The sequence below is a fragment of the Syngnathus scovelli genome, chromosome 11 (assembly GCF_024217435.2).
Source record: "Syngnathus scovelli strain Florida chromosome 11, RoL_Ssco_1.2, whole genome shotgun sequence".
Classification (NCBI taxonomy): Eukaryota; Metazoa; Chordata; class Actinopteri; order Syngnathiformes; family Syngnathidae; genus Syngnathus; species Syngnathus scovelli.
In genome coordinates, this window is record NC_090857.1 from 1,432,568 (window position 1) to 1,454,211 (window position 21,644).

At 44.6% G+C, this 21,644-nt stretch overlaps 1 protein-coding gene across 1 annotated transcript in view; it reads right to left on the reverse strand.

Annotated features, from left to right (window-relative positions):
- LOC125977908 (metabotropic glutamate receptor 4) overlaps nucleotides 1-21,644 on the reverse strand; it is a 90,586-nt gene that overhangs the window by 14,119 nt on the left and 54,823 nt on the right. Inside the window, exons 4-7 of the mRNA XM_049734954.2 lie at nucleotides 13,452-13,587; nucleotides 13,184-13,338; nucleotides 12,510-12,650; nucleotides 4,314-4,514 (exon numbers count right to left, since the gene is read on the reverse strand). Coding sequence (XP_049590911.1) covers nucleotides 4,314-4,514; nucleotides 12,510-12,650; nucleotides 13,184-13,338; nucleotides 13,452-13,587 — 633 coding nt within the window. The remainder of the gene's footprint in view (nucleotides 1-4,313; nucleotides 4,515-12,509; nucleotides 12,651-13,183; nucleotides 13,339-13,451; nucleotides 13,588-21,644) is intronic.

The window sequence follows — 21,644 nt, forward strand, 5'->3', positions numbered from 1 at the left end:
AAATTGGCTAGTTAAACACATGATTAGTGATTTGCAGATGCTAAACTTTAAATATCAACGAGGCTAAGTTGACTAGTCGACTAATTGGTTCAAAGCCTATGACCTTTTCCCCACAACTGAGGGCTCGGATTCAAATAGTTCCTTGGATCTCAATAAAGCAGACCAGATCTTTGCGCATGGCCATCATTGAGTCTGTAGAGTAGTAACGTCTGGATTTGACGTGTTAAACAACGTACCCCGACTACAACACACACTGTCACAAAACCTTCTAGCTAGCGTCCTACTTCTGTTGCTCAGAACTCTTGAGAATAATACAGTGTAGATTAATATCCTCCAGAGCACAGCTAAAAAAAAACTGAAGAGATAAGCTGTTTGGTGGCTTGGTAGTCAATTTGCAAACACACTGTCACACTGCCTCCTTGTTTGGTAGGCACTTGTCATCCCTCTGAGAAGGAATTGGGAAAATCTCTACAGTAACTATGACACCCCATTTTTAGAGGAGGTCACATGATACTAACAAAGCTGTAGTGATCCTGTCACACAGATGGCATCATGTGCTGGCACAGCACATCACACCTCTCCAGTGGCGAGCAAAATTGAGAAGACAAAAAGACGCAGATTCAGGCGCTTGGGTAATGAAATGAAATGGCCGAGGGGAGAAGGCGACCTGCGGTTTCTGTTGTCCTCCCTGCGTCCACGGTAGGTCTTCTTCATTAGGGCGGAGATCTAGGCCAGTCTGGCCAATGTTTGAGCTGCAGATAAGAAATGAGGCCTGTCATGTGGCACAAAGTGCTTGTCTAAACAGTCTGCTCGCATAATGAGCTCCACAGTGGCCTCCTTCTCCTCCTCCTCCTCCTCCTCCTCCTCCTCCTCCTCTGCCGCCACAACATTGAGCTGCACTCTAATGTGACAATGTGGGCCCTGAGGTTGCAAAGGCGGACTGATGGCCCGCATGCTTGTTCCAGGCCAGTGGGGTTAATTAACTGCTTGTAATCATATGCAATATTTAATGAACATGGTAGCGGTGCACACCTTAAGAATTAGCACTCATTAAGCCAACATGTGTTTTGATTTTTTCTGCACCTTGGCGAATGGATGCATGATTCCTTGCTACAACGGTCATTAATTCTTAATGATCTCTGCATGGGAATGTCATGCAGAATTTACCACAAGTACACTTTTGAAATGCGTCTTGCATTTCAACGGTTGCATCATTGCTTTACAATTTTGTCTTCGGCCGATTCTGTTGCAATCATGCCCTTTAACGGCTGGATTATTGGCAATTGAACGTCTGGAATAGAACAGTGCAGTGCCGACAAATCATAATTCATTAAGGATACGTGCTGCTGTTTGCAACGTACTCGAGTGAACAGATTTGGATCAGGGTGATGTAATTTGGATTGTAAACATAATACCACAAGAATACAATATGACTAGGTCAGCACTTGTTTCTGAAAATATCTTTGTCCACCACACCGTGATGGAAAAAGCTGGGGAGAAAACAACAGCAAATGTCTCAATATCAATTCTCAATATCAATATCAAACACATTTTGCCCTTTATAGGGCAATAACCTTGGCGTATGTTTACGATCCAATACTGATCTATCAAATGCACTTTACATGTGAACAAAAGGCGTAATGGATTTGTAAAATTAGCAGCACTGCAGCAGGTATAGTTTGACTTGCATAATGCTCACATCTTGAGAAAAGTCAGATATTGGAAAAGGAAAAGAAGGAGAGGTAAAAAAAAAAAAAAAATGACTAGACAGCCCAAGACAGAAAAGACTGATGAGAAGCTGCTTTTTGCTCTTGACCAACGGAAGTGAGAACAAGTCAAAGTGGATGTGTTTGAGTATTTGTGCTTTGTCGGCTGCTGCTGCTGAATGGGCTGAAACTGAGCTGTGAAATTGATTCATGATAAAGAAAAGGGACTCTGACTCTAGATTTGTCAGTGTGGAAAATGTGATCGAAGAGAACGTAAAAGAATCGCACAGATATTAGCAGACTATGAGAACTATCTGGAGATTATGTTCCAGCTTTTCAAAAAGGTTATCTGTCATCAGCTAGCTTAGCGTGCACTCTCCAGACAGTGTGCTGAGATATGGCAGATAAATGTGTTTTTTTTTTTTCTTTTCGCCGGCGACTCCCTGTGAGTGTCTCGTGTTTTAAGGAGCTTTTTGAAATTGCATCCTCATCGCATGAGAAACCCAGGAAGCCCATACTTTGTAGGCGTCATCATTAAATTTTAGAGGCTACCCACCGAAACCGCTGACAAACACAGCATGATGTGTAACAATAGATCCTTGCTGGCTCGGTCCAAAGAATGAATCATCCCAAAAAGAAATGTGATCCACTTTGACATAAGGATAAGGCCTACCACAATTCCAAGCCTAAAGATAACCCAAACTAATCCTGATCTGACCAATTTCAAAGCCTATTCCTCCTCGTACCCTCACCGCATAGCCTCAAACGTGACACAATGATAAACACAACTAGATTCCTGCTGTTTCTTCATCAATGCACCTTTACCGCACTTTTCATATCTCATCTTCACAGTATAGTGTAAATTCAGTCATCATAGTATTCACAGCCTCCAGCAAATACAGTTGTAGCTCTTGTTTTATACATCTGGACAGTTTCCATATCTTGCTGTGGGCTGATGCAATCGTGTGGGGTGTGCTGAAATGTAACCTGGAGGCAACATGTCTGGTGAGATGAAACCTCCATGCACACTGTTGAAAGAAATTCATTCAAGGTTTGATGGATCAATAAAGTTGTCTTTTCTGAAAAGAAATTGGTTCACTCCTATTGTAGTTCTGGGTAGGTCTTCCTATTATGGTTTATAAACACACACACACACACACACGCAGACACACACCTTGGATATTTTCTCACTTTCCTCAATCAAATAAGAAATTAAATAACTTTTGAGGCAAATTTCCCTGAAAATATAATCAAACTTTGGAGTTCAAAGGCTCCACACTGTACGTGCTGCAAAATATCTGTGTGGACATGGTGTTATTATAGATAACATTGCAATTGGGTCTTTAGGGTATCTTCCCGTTTGGTGATGGGTAACTTTTTCTCACTGGTCTCCCATGCTTTTCTAATCAGTAGCACTAAATGGAAAAAAAAAAAAAAAGTCAAAATGGGCCAATTGAAAGTCAAGAGTCCCTTTAGGCAAGCGTGTCTGCTCGGCAGATGTCCGGGAATTCAGGTTAGCCAGATAAAGGGGCCATGAGCCGCTTTTATTGGTCACCAAGACATTTTTCAAGATGTTTTAACTAAACTCAACATATGATTTGATTTAAATAACAAAGATGTCTATCAAAACCTACATCTTGTCTTTTGTACAAAAATGGATTTGTAGGACTCAAGATTGGTTTAAAATCATTTTGCACTTCCTCACTGTAGTGTAAACTAGGCTTGTTGCCCAGAGTCAAGATAATGTGACGTATATTAACAGACTTTTCAAATAACTTCCCAGTAAGGGGCTTTTCCTCTTTGCTTTAATAGTTTTTCAACTCTTTCACAGTTATGGATTAAACATTTAATTGACATTCTGCCAAAGCGACAAGTAGATATTAATTAGAATCGAAAGGAAAAAGATAGCTCACAGAGAGCACGACTTCAAATGAATAATTTATCGACACAAACGCTGCCCCCCCCCCACACACACACACACAGATTAGAGTTTGTGTGAAAGAATAATAGTCTTCAATTGCTTCGCACCATTTTTTTTAAATAAAATTAAATGTAAATCAGTGGGGATTTTCTGTGCGCAATAAATGAACAATTAATGTCCGTGTCACGTATGTGGACGTGACTGAGAGCTGGCAGGAGGGAATGCAAAAACTAATCTATATAATAGAGGGTGATGTCATGAACACGTTTAAAATCATTGTGGCATTGCAAAACGCTTAAGGCTGCCTCTTAATAGTGGAAGTCTTGCCTGCATGTGCTAATGCTCACTTAAACCCCTTGGGTGAGATAGTATTAAAAAGTGACTTCTTCTTGCTTTAACATGGAGGAAATCCCCCAAATACAAAGATCTTTTAGGAGTGAGACCTTTAATTGTGCTGGTGACGGGTCCAGGGTTTACCCTGCCTCTTATGTCGTCAGCTGGGAATGGTGGATTTTTGATGGATGGATGGGTCATAAGAAAGCAAAATCTTCACTCATTTTTTTATGTTATACAGTTTGCATTGATAAAGATAAACACAGATCCAAATGCAGACGCCGCTACCAAATGACCAGATGTTGGTTACCCTCGTATTAGGCATAGGTTGCAAAGGTGGCATGGCAACTTACCTCTAAAGTTGAGGCGGCGTATGTGCTTGAGCAGATGTGTGCCATTGATGGGCTCCATCTTGGCACAGAGACCCACCTTACCCGGGCACAGCTCCTGGTGCATGTTGTGCAGCGCATGAGCCATGGAGTAAACAGCGTCAATCACAAACTGCACCTTGCCTTCCTGCTCATAGTTGGAGTCTTTCCCAATCCGCTCTTGATCTGTAAGACAGGCATGAATTAATAAACGCACCTCCATTATTTAATGTTTTTTTATATTGTTAACGCCGGGCCAAATCCTCCTATGGCATAATTTGGTAAAGTTCACATTTTATAACAAATCAGTAGTATTGGGCGTTGTTTTTAGAGATATACTACGGATTTTCGTCGAATGTATACCTCCAGCAGGGCAACTTTGCTTATCTAAGTCAGTGGTACCCACCCTTTTTTGGCTAGTGTACCCCCAAACTATAAATACAAACGTTGTGGATAAAATAGTTATTGTGTTTTAGCTTTCAAAAATACTTTAGAGGTAAGAATTCTACGTCACTATTCCAGAAACGTAAAAAATAACAATGCTGTGAATGTGATGGCATAAGTTGTGCTGATCTCACACGTGTTCAGCACCGTACAGTATTTATTCGTAGCTTTCTTGAAAATCGGTTTAATAGTTTTGTCCTAAATTCACAAACAAAACAAACATTATTTCCTCGCTACGGGTAAATGTGTGTTTCTACCTGAGCCAATAGTTGAAGTCAATATCTTGAGCCTATACTCAACAACTACATTTGTTGCTGTGTCACTTAGTGGAGCAGAGTGGTTTGGACAGCACAATTCCGCACCACCCTGCTTAGAATGATGGGCTGGCTACCTGCACCGGGCCCTCTGCGGCTTCTCTCATTGCCGCCACACAGAAAGGGCCTTGCCTGTCGCAATTAGCCGGAAGCTAAATATGTGGAGGGCTGCTGACGAGAGAATCAATTCCAATATGTGGAGTGCAGGTCGAAGGGTGTTCTCTTTCTTTTTTTTTTTCCTCGGTCCTGCGGGAAATCTTATCAGTGAAAGGGGGAAAATCTCTTTTCTGTCTCCGCAGAAGGATTACATGGATTTGCCTGCGAATGACTCGGTAAAGTCTCCATGTTCATTTGCCATTATCTTTTACCTACTGTGTACTTGTCATTTTTCATTAACTTCTCTAATGGATCGTATAAGCCACAGTCGGGATTGAAATTCACTTACAGAGCCAGAGTGAGAGAAATTAGGCACGCAGCAAATGTGGACATACATTTGCACAGCTAATCCACTCAATGTAATATTTTGTGGTAGGAGTTCATTAATCCTGACCCAGGCTCTTGCAAAGCTTTTTTCATGTTAAATTATTATTTTATTTTTGTGGCGATGATTAATTGCTTAGAGGTGCACACTGTGGGCTGCGAGCAGAGGCGTCACGCCGCCAATCCCTACGTAGTCACGCCCGCCGCAAGCCATTTGACAAAAGGCGCCTGGATTAAGCATTGAATAATTAGCAACGTCGAGCTAATCGCCAAGCTGCAGCTACTAATGCAGCAGTTGGGAATGGAATTGTCAGTCAACAGGTGGACAACTCGCTTTCTTTTCAATTATTTCCAATGAGCCAACGCTTTGGAAAAAAGCAATGCACACAACTTTTTTTCTTTAATGTGTGAGCTCTCTGACTGCTTTGAGTTGAAGATATTTTCTCCCCCAAAAACACATTGGCGTCGTTCAGGCAGCTAATCAGAGCCGTTGTTGCCTTGGAGACCAAGAAACATAAGATTGCTTTTTTGCATGACCTCTAATGATGTAAGTAACACAGTGGTCAAGTGGTTTGTTTGTCTGCCTCATGCTTCTGAAGTTTGGGGTACTCTAGCTTCCATCCATCCATCCATCTTCTTCCGCTTATCCGGGGTCGGGTCGCGGGGGCAACAGCTTCAGGAGGGACTCCCAGACTTCCCTCTCCCCAGCCACTTCATCCAGCTCATCCCGGGGGATCCCAAGGCGTTCCCAGGCCAGCTGAGAGACATAGTCTCTCCAGCGCGTCCTGGGTCGTCCCCGGGGTCTCCTACCGGTGGGACATGCCCGGAACACCTCCCCAGGGAGGCGTCCAGGAGGCATCCTGATAAGATGCCCGAGCCACCTCATCTGGCTCCTCTCAACGTGGAGGAGTAGCGACTCTACTCCGAGTCTCTCCCGGATGACCGAGCTTCTCACCCTATCTCTAAGGGAGAGCCCGGACATCCTGCGGAGAAAACTCATTTCGGCCGCTTGTATCCGAGATCTCGTTCTTTCGGTCACGACCCATAGCTCGTGACCATAGGTGAGGGTAGGAGCGTAAATCGACCGGTAAATTGAGAGCTTTGCCTTTTGGCTCAGCTCTCTCTTCACCACAACGGACCGGTACAGGGTCCGCATTACTGCCGACGCTGCACCGATCCGCCTGTCGATCTCACGCTCCATCCTCCCCTCACTCGTGAACAAGACTCCAAGATACTTGAACTCCTCCACTTGGGGCAGGATCTCATCCCCGATCCGGAGAGGGCATTCCACCCTTTTCCGATCGAGGACCATGGACTCGGATTTGGAGGTGCTGACCCTCATCCCGACCGCTTCGCACTCGGCTGCGAACCGTTCCAGCGAGAGCTGGAGATCACGGCCTGAAGAAGCCAACAGCACCACGTCATCTGCAAAAAGCAGAGACGCGATGCTGAGGTCCCCAAACCGGACCCCCTCAACGCCTCGGCTGCGCCTAGAAATTCTGTCCATAAAAATTATGAACAGAATCGGTGACAAAGGGCAGCCTTGGCGGAGTCCAACCCTCACTGGGAACGAATCCGACTTACTGCCGGAAATGCGGACCAGACTCTGGCATCGGTGATACAGGGACCGAACCGCCCTTATCAGTTGGCTCGGCACCCCGTACTCCCGAAGCACCCTCCACAGAACCTCCCGAGGGACACGGTCGAACGCCTTCTCCAAGTCCACAAAACACATGTGGACTGGTTGGGCAAACTCCCATGCACCCTCGAGGATCCTGCCGAGGGTGTAGAGCTGGTCCACTGTTCCACGGCCTGGACGAAAGCCACACTGCTCCTCCTGAATCCGAGGTTCGACCTCCCGACGGACCCTCCTCTCCAGCACCCCTGAATAGACCTTACCAGGGAGGCTGAGGAGTGTGATTCCCCTGTAATTGGAACACACCCTCCGGTCCCCCTTCTTAAAGAGGGGAACCACCACCCCAGTCTGCCAATCCAGAGGCACTGTCCCCGATGTCCACGCAACGTTGTAGAGGCGTGTCAGCCATGACAGCCCCACAACATCCAGAGCCTTTAAGAACTCTGGGCGGATCTCATCCACCCCCGGGGCCTTGCCACCGAGGAGTTTTTTAACTACCTCAGTGACTTCGACCCCAGAGATTGGAGAATCCGCCTCAGAGTCTCTAGGCCCTGCTTCCTCAATGGAAGGCGTGTAGGTGGAATTGAGGAGGTCTTCGAAGTATTCTCCCCACCGACTCACGACGTCCCGAGTCGAGGTCAGCAGCACGCCATCCCCACTGTAAACAGTGTTGACGTTGCACTGCTTCCCCCTCCTGAGACGCCGGATGGTGGACCAGAATTTCCTCGAAGCCGTCCGAAAGTCATTCTCCATGGCCTCACCGAACTCCTCCCACGCCCGGGTTTTTGCCTCAGCAACCGCCGAAGCCGCGTTCCGCTTGGCCATCCGGTACCTGTCAGCTGCCTCCGGAGTCCCGCAGGCCAAAACGGCCCGATAGGACTCCTTCTTCAGCTTGACGGCATCCCTTACCGCCGGTGTCCACCAGCGGGTTCGGGGGTTGCCGCCACGACAGGCACCAACGACCTTACGGCCACAGCTCCGGTCGGCCGCCTCAACAATGGAGGCGCGGAACATGGTCCACTCAGACTCAATGTCCCCCGCCTCCCCCGGGACGTGGGAAAAGCTCTGCCGGAGGTGGGAGTTGAAGCTCTTCCTGACAGGAGATTCTGCCAGACGTTCCCAGCAGACCCTCACAGAGCGTTTGGGTCTGCCAGGTCGGACCGGCATCTTCCCCCACCATCGGAGCCAACCCACCACCAGGTGGTGATCAGTTGACAGCTCCGCCCCTCTCTTCACCCGAGTGTCCAAAACATGCGGCCGCAAATCCGATGACACGACTACAAAGTCGATCATCGAACTGCGGCCTAGGGTGTCCTGGTGCCAAGTGCACACATGGACACCCTTATGTTTGAACATGGTGTTCATTATTGAAAATCCGTGTCGAGCACAGAAGTCCAACAATAGAACACCGCTCGGGTTCAGATCAGGGGGGCCGTTCCTCCCAATCACGCCCTTCCAGGTCTCACTGTCATTGCCCACGTGAGCATTGAAGTCACCCAGTAGAACGATAGAGTCCCCAGAAGGAGCGCTCTCCAGCACTTCCTCCAGGGACCCCAAGAAGGGTGGGTACTCTGAGCTGCTGTTTGGTGCATAGACACAAACAACAGTCAGGACCCGTCCCCCCACCCGAAGGCGGAGGGAGGCTACCCTCTCGTTCACCGGGGTGAACCCCAATGTGCAGGCGCCCAGCCGGGGGGCAATAAGTATACCCACACCTGCTCGACGCCTCTCACCGTGGGCAACTCCAGAGTGGAAGAGAGTCCAGCCCCTCTCGAGAGGGCTTGTACCGGAACCCAAACTGTGTGTGGAGGCTAGTCCGACTATATCTAGTCGGAATCTTTCTGCCTCGCACACCAGCTCGGGCTCCTTTCCAGCCAGAGAGGTGACATTCCATGTCCCAAGAGCCAGCTTCTGCAGCCGGGGATCAGACCGCCAAGGTCCCCGCCTTTGGCTGCCGCCCAGCTCACAGTGCACCCGACCCCTTCGGCCCCTCCCACAGGTGGTGAGCCCATGGGAAGGGGGACCCACGTTTCCATTTCGGGCTATGCCCGGCCGGGCCCCATGGGCGAAGGCCCGGCCACCAGACGCTCGCCTTCGAGCCCCGCCTCCAGGCCTGGCTCCAGAGGGAGGCCCCGGTGACCCGCGTCCGGGCGAGGGAAAACTAAGTCCATTTATGTTACTCATCATAAGGGGCTTGTGAGCCGTGCTTTGTCTGGCCCCTCACCTAGGACCCGTTTGCCATGGGTGACCCTACCAGGGGCATGAAGCCCCCGACAACATGGCTCCTAGGATCATAGGGGCACGCAAACCCCTCCACCACGATAAGGTGACGACTAGCTTCTGCCCAAAAATAAGTTCAGTTCACTTAAGACTAAACTGTCCACAATTTTGAAGGCGAAAGTAGTTTATCCCGTTGTAAAGGAGCATTCAGATATTTCTGAGTTAATAATACACGAATCTATATTTTTAGCTATAATGGCACAGGGCTAAGTGTTTGCAAATAAAAAAGAACATATTTAACATTAACAACGCATGCTTCCAATCACGGCTGATCTGTGTACTTATTACGGTTCGTGCACACGGTACAAATGTTAAGTGGTTTTATCATGGTGTGCTTGCGCACATCTAAAGTCGCGTATCAGATCTTCCTTCACTAGCATACATGAATAAAATAACACATCATTTTTCTTTTAGCTGGAGTGGCCTTTGCTTGTTGATTATAAAAGTTCCCTTTGTATTAGTACAAATGATTCATTAAATATGCTAAATATCTTCTGGTAGGATTATGCACTCATGGCTGTGCTCATTCCTGCATTTTCTAACGCTTGATTGTTTACCATTCAACCGGCGTCACCATTTTCAATCCCCACTTCAATCTGAAAAGTGCACGACCGCCCCCAAATCAGCAGCCGTCACCCCATCTCATCTCCTCGCCATTCTAACGATCATGCCGTGAGATTTTCGTCGAGGGGGTACGGCCGCAGTAATTAAAGGGCCACGGGGACTTTGATTGGACACAGTTTGGCTGACGTGAAGAAAAAGAAGCCTCTGGGATTCTGTGAAGAAGCGTGGGCGGTAGAGCAACGGCGCTCCGGCGGGTCCGTCGACAGGCCACCCACGCTTAACTTTCTATCGACGTTTCAGGACACTTTGCTCCTTAAAGTCATCGTGGGCTCGTGGAGGCTCTCCAATCTGGTGCTTTCATGACGCTATTTTTTTCTTTTCTCAGAAGCTGCCTTTCAAGGCCACTGAGGATTATTTTGGAGTCTCATTCAAAGGAGTAAAAATATCTGGGGCTCCAAAAAGACCAGGGAGTTTTCGATATAAAACTAACTTGCTCTGCTGTGGATTCAGGTAGTTTTCTTGTAAAAAAAAATTAGGTTTTGTGTAATTAGGTGAGAAGGTACAAATTTCTTTGTTAAATTGAAAGTGCCCGGCCCTCCAATCGGCTGGTGTGGGTTCCTGGTTGTATAATTTAATCATACAAGACAAGTCAATTAAATAATTTAGTAAAGTTCTGGTTGCTCCTCCAGTGCAGCCACCTTCACTGAATGTTTTTTTTTTTTTTTTTTTTGCAAAACCGCATTTACTCTACCTGCTACTTTCTCTCTCGCACATCTTTAATAAGCAGCATGAATAAAGTGCTTGAGCTGAGCCTTACCTCCCCTTTCAACATTGATCAATATCAATTTTACATCTCTTTCATAAGCAGATAAAAAACATCTCCCGTTTTTTTGGTCCACCCATTTGCTCATGCCCTCCTTATCCTTTCATCACGAACCAAGAAGGACGCTGATTATTCTCAGTATTTTTTCCCTGCAAAGAGAGATGTCAAAGCTCCTCCACTCTGCAGCAGAGGGTTGTCACTTTTTAACCCCCAACAATTGTTGTGAGACTGGCCATCCCATTGAAGCAAAGGTGAGAATCGTATTCCACGCTAAAATAGCTGTAACGCCTGAGACGAGCGACAGGAGAGATGAGATTCTACTCATGTGGCTTCATTCTTGAGCTCTCCCAACCGACTCTGGTTTGTTGTAAAACCAGAGAGCGTGTTTCCCTAGTGGTCTTCCTTATAGATATGAATTTTCGAATGTCTACTTTGCATGTACTTCCCGTACTTGCGTGGGTTGCATACAGTACATACGACTTAATTGACATGTTGGCTGTAGTGGAATGCTGTTGCTATCGGAGCATCGCCGGCATTCCCGGAGGAGCCCACCGGGATTCCCAGTGGCTTGCCAGCATAGGTCTCTGCAACTGAGTCTATGTATCAGTGTCATCTCACCCCCCTCCGCCTCTAAGCCTCCGCGTTCCCTCTCTGGAGGCCCTCAGTGGTTGATTTTTCACTTTTCATGTGGTGTCCTTCAGTGACTTCACACTAATAGAGCTGAGTTTGTCTACCCACACCACTACACATACTTTCTTCCCTAAATCCAAAATGATGAATAGTTCATGACTTTATCCATACTTCAGAGTTTGATTTGAGTAGGAAATCTGGTAGTGAAGAGACGTGTCAGGATTTAAGCACATTAGTGGCTGAACAACTTCATAGGGATACATTGTTCAGTTGTCAAGCTGCTGTGCACACCTCCAGACGCAAGCTCGGTCATTGGTTCGTTCCTTACCTTCCCCCGCGTTCCAATCACTCTCAAGTACTTGCTCATCCATTCACACTCGGACACCTTTAGTGCCTTGCTGACTGCCGGAAATTGTACAACTCTGCAGGTTTGGAGATTAATTGACTTCATGCTGCAACCTACGTCATTGTGGAGGTTGTTCAACGCGCCAACATCTTTCTTCTTAATGAGACCAAATTGACTTACATGGCTCATATTTAGGTTTCGAAACAAATTTGGGAGGAACCTCACACCTCTGGATAATCCATCTGGACAATCTGGACACTCGGCCTTTTGTTGAAAAAATGCTCAACTTTATCTGTATACGCGTGCCGAACCTGAAATCATAATCATTAGCGATAAGAACAACTAAGAAGTTTCCGACTGCCACATTACGTGTCCACTTGGCATTAACCTAAAATTACAAATAGGAAAATAAGCAATTTGGATTTTGGCAGTCCACTTGAAACAAATGTCATTGTTAGCGTGTGTTTATAGACTCCACATCACAACTGCACTCATCACACAATGCTCTAAAATACCAACATCTGCATGATTTGGCATTTGCGTGGCCTCGGGGAGACTCAGTGGGTCGCTGTTTAACCTTTTTCATAATTAGGTTTTGCCTGCTTTTTAACTTGAATGTTTAACCAACATCATAACCAGGTATCAATAACAAAGTACTACTTACTTGTGCACTTTTTGAGCCCTGAGCCTTTTTTCAGGGCGTGTCGGCTCAGCTTGCAACTGAAGTTGTTCTCCCAGAACTCGGCAAACCAGATGTTCCGTCTGTTGTTCTCCAGTGTACGGCTGATGAAGTAGCGGTCGAAGCCTGGACACATACGTAGCGTGCGACTGCTAAGTTCGGAGTTGCGTGCATTTTGAAGCATGCTTTGGAGAAACTGCATTTTGTAAGCCTACCACCAATTTCTTTAGCAAATCCCGGAGCAAAATGTCATCACAATCGACAACTCGTACTCTCTCAAGGGACAAAGTGAATGCATTGCATTTGTTCCACATGCGGTAGTCATTGATCCAGAAAATGTGGAAAATTGGGTGATTTGTCTCCTTTGGGTATCCATAGCAGAAAGGTCTTTTTTAATATGACTTTTATTTGGTTTTAAAGTCCAGCGTTCCAGTAGATGGTGAGATGTGGTTGTTCCACAATGTTCAGTGGGTTCATGTTTAAATTTGGAGGAGCGACTTGACTTATTGGTTCTGGACAGCCTGGCTTGTTTCTTGACCTTTTGCTGCATCTCTCCACCATAAACAATCCTATTAAAGCGTTCTCCAGTAAATAAAGTCCCCCAGCTACTATTTGCGGAAATAGGGTCTCCAATATACGACTCCTAAGATTGTCTTTACCTTTGATGGATTGGCGCTTGGGTAGGATGGTGACCGCTCCTTCTGCCATCTCTTCTTGGTGCAGGACTGGTGATATCTTGGAACCCCAGCTGTCAGAGCCCACCCAGATAAAATGACCCGTCTGGTTGGCTTTTTTAGCAGCGTGGAGCAACCGCCTGCAAAAGGGGGCAATATGTAGAAGACGTCAACAGGGTCAGCCCCACCTAGGCTCATTCTGCAATTCGTCTGGCAGTGGATCTTTTGCGTCTCTGTGTATTTTGCCACCTACCTGATGTCATCTTCATTGGCAAAAATGATGACTACTCTCGCGTTGAGATTTTCCCGTAGGCGTCTGATGACCTTGTCAAATTCACCCTGTTTGGGCTCCCTGGGAATCTTCACTGACTGGGAGATGCAAACGCCCCCTTTAATGCAAAACAGGAAATCCATGAGTATAGACAAAATGTTTTGGAAGGACAGTTCAGGCAGCCAGTGTTGCTGAAACACACTTGAATTATATTGCATCTGATTCATGTTATTATTTACCCCCTGCGATGTATACTTGGGATCGGTTGAGAGTAACAAACTGTTTTGTAACTTTGTCATCTTGACAAAATCTATTTCAAATGTCACTTTGGCGTCTAGACAGCGCAGGTCCCTTGATGACTAAACACAGACACCACGGCAAATATTTGAACGGATGCGTGCACTTCTTAAACACTTTGATGACACAACTCATGTGGTGATGTGCACTTTCTCACAAAATGGCATATTGGAATAATACCTCTTGTGGGTAAAGGGAGAACAAAATCCGAGACACTCCAAATCCTGGTCGAGTCTGCCCCAAGGAGTAGAAGCTTTTCAAAGCGTGAAGTAACTCCATATGTTCCGTTGTCCCAATTATTTTTCTTATTCATATTGTGTTTATAATGAAGACGACACCTTGAATGTTTCCATTGTATAGTTTTAGCCATGCTGTGATTCTAAGAAAGGCAAAATCAGGATTTTTCGTCAGAGCTTTGATAGCAGACCGAGAAACTGGTTGCTATCCTAACAGCAGACGCCAGCCACAGTGTTGGTTGTCTGGAGTACACCACTCACACAATTTACTTTTTTTCTTCTAAATGTGTGAGTGTCACTCACATTTCGGTTAAAATATTAAAAATCGGTACGTGTCTCTCAATTTAGGAACAATCGTTTAAAAATGAATACGATGAGGGAACGCTCTGCCTTCGGTTGTTTGCACTCATTGCTTGTTGAAATTTCACTTGATTATGAATCATTGTGGATTGTGTCCCCATTAAATGACAAACACGCAGATCATTATCGCCCAAATGAAATTTGGAGTTCCCCCTGCTAGTCCTGCAGAGCTTTTAAGCATCTGTCAGCTAATTGTTTTGATTTTTCAGCCCCGGCAAATGCAATATTTTGGATTAATTCCCTCTCAGTAATCATCACACGCTTCCCGATCCAGCTGGCAAAAAAAAAAGAGCAGAAAGAGACCGATTTCCTGTCCTGGAAGAAGACGTCAGGAATTAGCGAAGTTGAACTTTTAGCAGCCAGGGACACACAAAATTAAAACTGTTGATTTACATCAGAGCAGGTAGACGTAACATGATCGCTCAAGGCACAATTGCACTGCAGAAACTTTGGGAGGAACTAGAAATTTAATTGGTACCTGTGAGCTATCCTGGGGTAATATGTAAACTGCATGCCAATTAAGCCATTGATTAAATTTAGTCCTGGTGTAATAGAGATACACCTTAAAGAATGACTGCTAAAAACATTCTACATTCTGACAATGGAAATTTCCCTGACACAATTACTCCGCTCATTTCCTATTCTGGCAACCTTTAGCATCGTTTTGAACATTTTAAGGAGTTTCAAAAAGAGCACAACGGATGAGTTGAACCAAATAGATGGGGAAAAGTTCCACAGGAGTAAGAAAAGGCAAATAAGTGAATTTGTGGATAGGGAACCACAAATAGGATTACTGCATTCTGAAAATGAATTTATGATATCATACAGGAGCTTTTAGGAGACCTTCCCAGAGGTCTGCTCAACCAACCTCACTTTCCAGTTCCATGGATTAGGTGTTATCCATCAAGGTTAATTTAAGATGCCGCCTTTACGGCTATGAGATGGAGCCATTGAAGAAAAAACGTCTTTTTATTTCCCCTCCTAACTACATCATAACTGCCCAGTTTGCTTTTAATGATGCCTCACCAGAATCTACGCGGCTACAGCTGTAGCGACAATAAAGATCCCCTTACTGGATTAATGAGGCTGATTATGAAACGGTAATCTGAGAGTCCCGATCCCGCACGGCTGGCGAATGAACTCTGGCGGGCGAACGGCATTTCAAACGGCAAACTGTTTTCGACAAACTGCAGAAAGTCATGAAAGTTCATGTTGAAGTTGCCCTCCTTTCGAAGTATTCATCACGAAGGCAGGAAGGTTTTTTGTTTTTTTTCTTGATGCCGGAAAAGATGTGAGGCTGCGATGCATCTACCTTCCGAGTGCATTTACAATACCAAGACATGTCGCTTCAGTTTGTTGCCATGCTTCAAGAGTTTTATATTTGTGTGTGAGGAGATTTTGAACTAATCTTATCTTGGATATGATTCCCCTTTTCTCTTCAAATGCTCCCCAATAACAAGTATGTAATACTTGCGTGGATTTGACGTTGCCATTGATGCCATCTGCCATTGATGTTGTTCAAAAAACTAAAACCCATAGTTCTTGACAAAAAAAGAAACGCAATCATATTCTCCCCCGTAAGGCTTTCATCTTGTTTGCTGTGTCCGTGCTTAGCTCATGTTCAATTAAAGCATTCCAAATACACCAGTGTGAGATCTAAAGAGCCCATTTATCATTGCTGCGCTTCACTGACTTTCCCAATTGTACACATTTCCCCATCTTGTTTGTTTGCCACCTCTTTGTGTGCATGTGTTTGGTCTTTGGAGCCATTCAAGTAAATAATGAAGAAGTGGAACATGAGATTTCCACGGAATATACACCCCTCCACCACCACCACCACGGTTAGCCTTGAGCTTGTAACAACATGTGCAAAAGTGTGCGGTGCAGACAGAAACATTCAACAGCATGACCGTAATACTAAAGATACTGAAGTTAGTGCGTTCCTTGCTTTTGAGGCGAAGGACTGGTTTATAGCGTACAGCAAGAGAAAAGATTGTAAACCGTAAAATAACTTTTGATATAAAGATTCACTGAAAAGCTAAGATGAATCTCTGCTTTGCACACACTCATTTCTATTAATCTCACTTATTTTGAAGCAAAAACTCTGAGCCAATCGCAGAGCACATTTAGACATGCAATCTGGCATCAGCATCAAACATATAGAGCATAGGAAGTATGCTGTAGGTTATTAATAATTGAAAGGAATGGGAAAGGAAAACAGAGTACCCAGAGAAAATGGCCTGAGCAGAGATTCAAACCCAGAACTGCCATGCTGCCAATTCAGTATTATACAACAAGTTACATCTGCTCTTTGTAGGAACCTGCAACTGCAATGAAATTCTCTTTCGAATGGTTCGAACCATTACGAGTCAATCACGGTATAGTGGTGCCGGGGGCAGCGCGAGTTCAATTCTCACTTAGTTACAATGTGAATGTGCGAATCTGATTGCTTGTTTGGATCTGTGTGCCATGTGATTGGCTGATGATGACCAACCAATCAAGATTTTAATATGCCTTTTTGTCAGATGGCACAGATAGATTATTATGCTACTGAAATCTGAATCGGATAGAAAAAGCCCCACAGTTAAATGAAAGCAGTTTGAACCCAGGATGATGAAATTAGCTTTAAATTGCATGTACTGTAATCGCCCACATACGACATCGAGTGTGGCGACCTCCTGTTCGCTTTAATTTTCTTTTTTCTCATGGAGCTGGGCAAGTTGCTTTCAATCAAACCAATTGACTTGTGGTTGACCTTGCTTCCATGGGTACTAGTCTGGAATAACGCCCGTGGCTCGCAGTAAGCCTGAAGAACAGCAGTGCTTTATACTTTCGCCCACCTAATTGACTCTGTAATGGTGTCATAGTCGGTCGGTGACGGTGTTTTCAAGCATGCTTTGGCAAACACTAGCAACAAAAAAAAAGCCCCCCAAGGCCATGTTGCGCACCCTCAATACCCAATAAACCAACTGTGATGCAAATTGGCAAAAATCATTTCAGTATGAAGCTACTGCCACATACATTATACCTGGCGAGCTAGTTCAGGCAAATACCATAAATATTACAGTGGTGCCTGAAAATACTGTATATACTGAATATACTGAAAATAAATGTATGTCCCCAACATCACCCTGTAAAATCCCCCACCAGCTTCACAGATCAATACGAAATTCATCGGACCTGTCTATTCAACAAACGAGTCTCTAGTCTTGCTCTTCCTCGCCGTGTGTGTGCGAAAGGAAGCCTGTGAGAACTGTCATGTCTAAATCCATCCCGACCTCTTATTGTGTTTTGCCACTTCTTCCCGTGGCATGTGTGAACCGCAAGAGTGTTACCTTCCCTTAGAACGCGTTGATTAAAATGAGGAAATGCGCAAAGGTGCCAAATGGAGGCGGCTTGCTGTCCAACGCTGGCTGTATTGTTATGATTATTGTGGTAACTGCCACTTGAATGGTCGCTGCTTGTCTGCTGAGATGATTCATCTGCAAGAGCAGACCTGTAAAAGGTGCTGCTGCTATTTTATCATTGGATCACAAATACTAGTCCCGCTGCTGCCACGTTTGTCTGTCTTTGCTTGCCACATACAGGCTCAAAGCGATGGAACTATTTAAAGTTTTAATAAACCAAGGGAACAAAATCAGGAAACTAGTCGAAAACTCATGCGAGCTTAGGGGGAAGATGTTTTCACACAGGAAAGCTGAAACCAATAAACTAATGGTTTTGAAGAGCCTCAAAACTAAATAAACTCAGAGCCAAGTTTTATTCCCAGCTTCAGGAGAGTGTGGAGTTTTCAATTTGATCAAAATCAACATTTCAAAGATTCAGACATTTTTCTTTTCATCCATAAATTGGTCTACATAACGTAAAGTATTTTTCTTAAATCAGGGCCGGTGCTGGGTCTTAACAAAAGTATCTCGAGTGTCTATTTTTGGGTCATAATGGTCCGTGGTTAGATGGCAACACGTTGCCCGGCAGCTCCCAAAGGAGACTCAGCAGCCAAATCGGCAACACAGCCGCCACATCATAACTTCCAACAAGGAGACACGGGCGAAAATCAGCGGACGTCCAAACAAGTCTTCTCGGCCCGTTCATTACGCTGCCTTGTCGGGCCTCACATCAAGCATGGCTTTATACATAATGAATACGCACCTCGGGGGAATATTTTCATAGAAATTCTGCGAAGCGATGCAACCTCTAGAATGATGCGTGGCGTGTTTTCAAAATGCTGAATAATTTACAGATGTTTTTTCCCCCCTTCTCTGTCTCTCCCTTATGCTTTCCTATCTTCAATCCTCTGCACTGTCTCAAAGACAAGCGTGGCTGCGGGAGATAAATGACCTGCGTCTATTTGTCATCATGGCCAAATCAGCACTCGATGAGGATGAGGCGCTTTCATCCGCTAACTGACAGATTGATTTGGCTGTTTTGCCCGCCTGTTTTCCCCGCCGCTCTCAACATTTTGATTTGATTTGTAAAAACTCCAGGTGTTGTTTGGCGTTACTTGATGTGGATTCAAATTCAAAGTCGCGGAAACAAAGTGCAGTATTTTGTTTTTTGCTAATTAGTCCCTAATCACACGCTATGCATAGTCAGAATGTATTCCCTTGTTTTTGTTTTCATTTGGCACTGTCAAGTGATGCTGGATTTTTTATTTTACTTATACACACATAAAACAATTCGGATGATTTGCCAAGTTAGTCGGAAATCAAGGTGGTTAGTGTTGGCGTGAACCTTGAGACACAAGTTTTCCCCCCTTTAATTTGAGACGCTCCAATATAAATACTGTACACATCATAACTACTATTAAACATTTTTGCTATGTTAATCAGAAATTTAGAAAGCTGCTGTTAGAAATGGGATTGGTTGAGGCGTGTATGTAAGCGGAACTTCCGACTTTCTGGCTGCTTACCTCTTTTCAAACATTGAGTTTTCTATTTTCGACAGCGTTTACAGCCAAAAGTGACTCTTAAGCCACTCTGAGATGGAATTTAGAGTAACGTAAATTGCATTATTTTTGTAATTGGTTAAATGGTGCAAGAAGCACAACACAGATCCGTCCGTTCATCCATGCTGGTGTAATACTTCTAAGAAAATATATAGGCAGCTTTTCAACCTGAATGTCTGGCGTACCTTGAAAAGTGCATGGAAAGGGTCATTGGTAACTCAAGGATGCACTGTCCAATTGATTTTCCCCATGGTGGATGGGTGTAAATGTAGTTCAAAGCTTTTTTGTTTTAAAGCACATTTATTCAAATGGCTCCTTTCTAACATTCTGGGCCTTTCGAGCTGAGAGCCCAATTATAATTTCATCAAGTACAGAAATAGAAGTGTGATTCACTCTTTGTGTTTCTGTCACCATTACGTCTGTTTTCCATTCACAAATGTTCCTGGAAGTGAGAACACTGCTGTCGTCAAATGGACGGAAATAAAAGATGCAATACAATGTGATACTCGGAAGGGATCATTTGACCCACAGCAAGCACGACTGATAAATAAGTTTAAGGTCGGTGGCAAGCTGGTGGTGTCACCGCTGTTATTTCAAACAAGTCTATATGACTACCTTGCAAATAAAACCTGAACATAAATAGTATATTCAAAAAATGTACCAAAGCGAAGCAAAACTATTTTCAACTCAAAAAAGTATTTTGATTTTCAATATATATTTTTTTCATATTCCATATATAAATGTGTATTATACATATATATATTTTTTAATATTTTTATTATAGCTTTCCTTATTACAGACATGACCATAAGACTACTTTACAAATGACAACATGACTTTAAGACCACCTCACGATTGATGACAAAATGACTCTTAACAGCCATGACTGACTGACTGTGCGACTACCTTCCCTAATGACGGTGTGCTTAGCTAGCAGCCGCTGCGACAGTCACAATACATCCAGGACTTGGAGGACCTGCTTAAGGTGCCAGCAGGAGACGCAGCCAGCCGCCGCCCGTTTCAGCACAGAATGCCCACAAAGAATTCTGGCAGATTCTCGGCGGGCTGGGCGCCGTGCGCCAGCCTTTAAGCGGATCCAGCCTTTCTGTTTGCCGTGTGCACTGGCATCAACTTGCGCAGTTTCCTTTGAATCTGTTGAGGTTATCCTTGGCTAACCATTGTCAGTCAGCTCACCAGTCGACTTCCTTGCTGATTTAGAACACGTTTGTCCAACGATGTTTAGTTGCTAGCCGAAACAGCAGAACCCAACGACATCTCAATGAAATCAAAGTGCATGTATTTCTATTCAGTTATTTAATTTAATATATTAGTCTAATCAAATAATAATATTTTCTAAATATTCAACTTAGCAAATATGTCAACAATATTGCATTAGTATTCCGAATTAATAAAATAATTGTCCATTTTTTATTCATTCATTTGTCACTGACAAATGACCTTGCCCATTTTCTAACACCTATAGCCCTTGAGCACAAGAAGATTGTTCCCGCCTGATCTATAGGCTGTCACTTCTGATGCATTGCCATCATTAAAGGGGCCATCTTATGTCAAATTAACTGTTGAATGCTTGTAGAGAAATAGTTGGGTCAGTGGAGTGTCTGCCCAGTAATCATGTCTGAAATCAAGTCAAGATTGGAGCCCAGAATCATCTAAGTGTGAGCCAGACACGCTAACCATGCCTAAAAGTGTCCAGTTGAAATGCATTGTGCCATAAACGTTACCATGTATCATCAATTACTTCGCTGGCAGATTGGCAACAGCTTGAAGAGCATTTTTTCTGCCAAAATATGATTTGGCGCGTGTGTGATGAGCTGTGATTGGCTCAGCTGTCCCAGCCGGAGCTGTGAAAGCATCCAAGTGTGACGAGGCCAGAGTGTATTAATTAAAGGACAACACCTGCGGATCGCCGTCCCACCTTCATTTGAGCCCTTTTGCACTTTGGTGGCGGGTGGCCCGACGCAGTGTGTCACTTTATACTCAGGTAATTACTGAGAAAACACTTATGCTCTATTGAGAAGTCCTCTGCACACACCATAACGCTGCACTTACAAGCCTGCACCAGTACTTTGGATTTTAAGTGTCTTATCACGACTGCTGGAAGAGAAAATCTGTATTTCCTCAAAATGTGGTCACTTCCTAAACTGCAGAGAGATAGCCAACATTTATTATACATACTATTATGTAAATTAGCCCGTCTGGTATGTAGCCAAATTGAAAGTTGTGCTCAGAGGCAAATTTCCAGAAGAAGGCAGGAAACAAAAGTTTTGCTTGGTTGTTTAAGGGTGGGCAGGCATGCCAGAGACCCAATTTTACTGT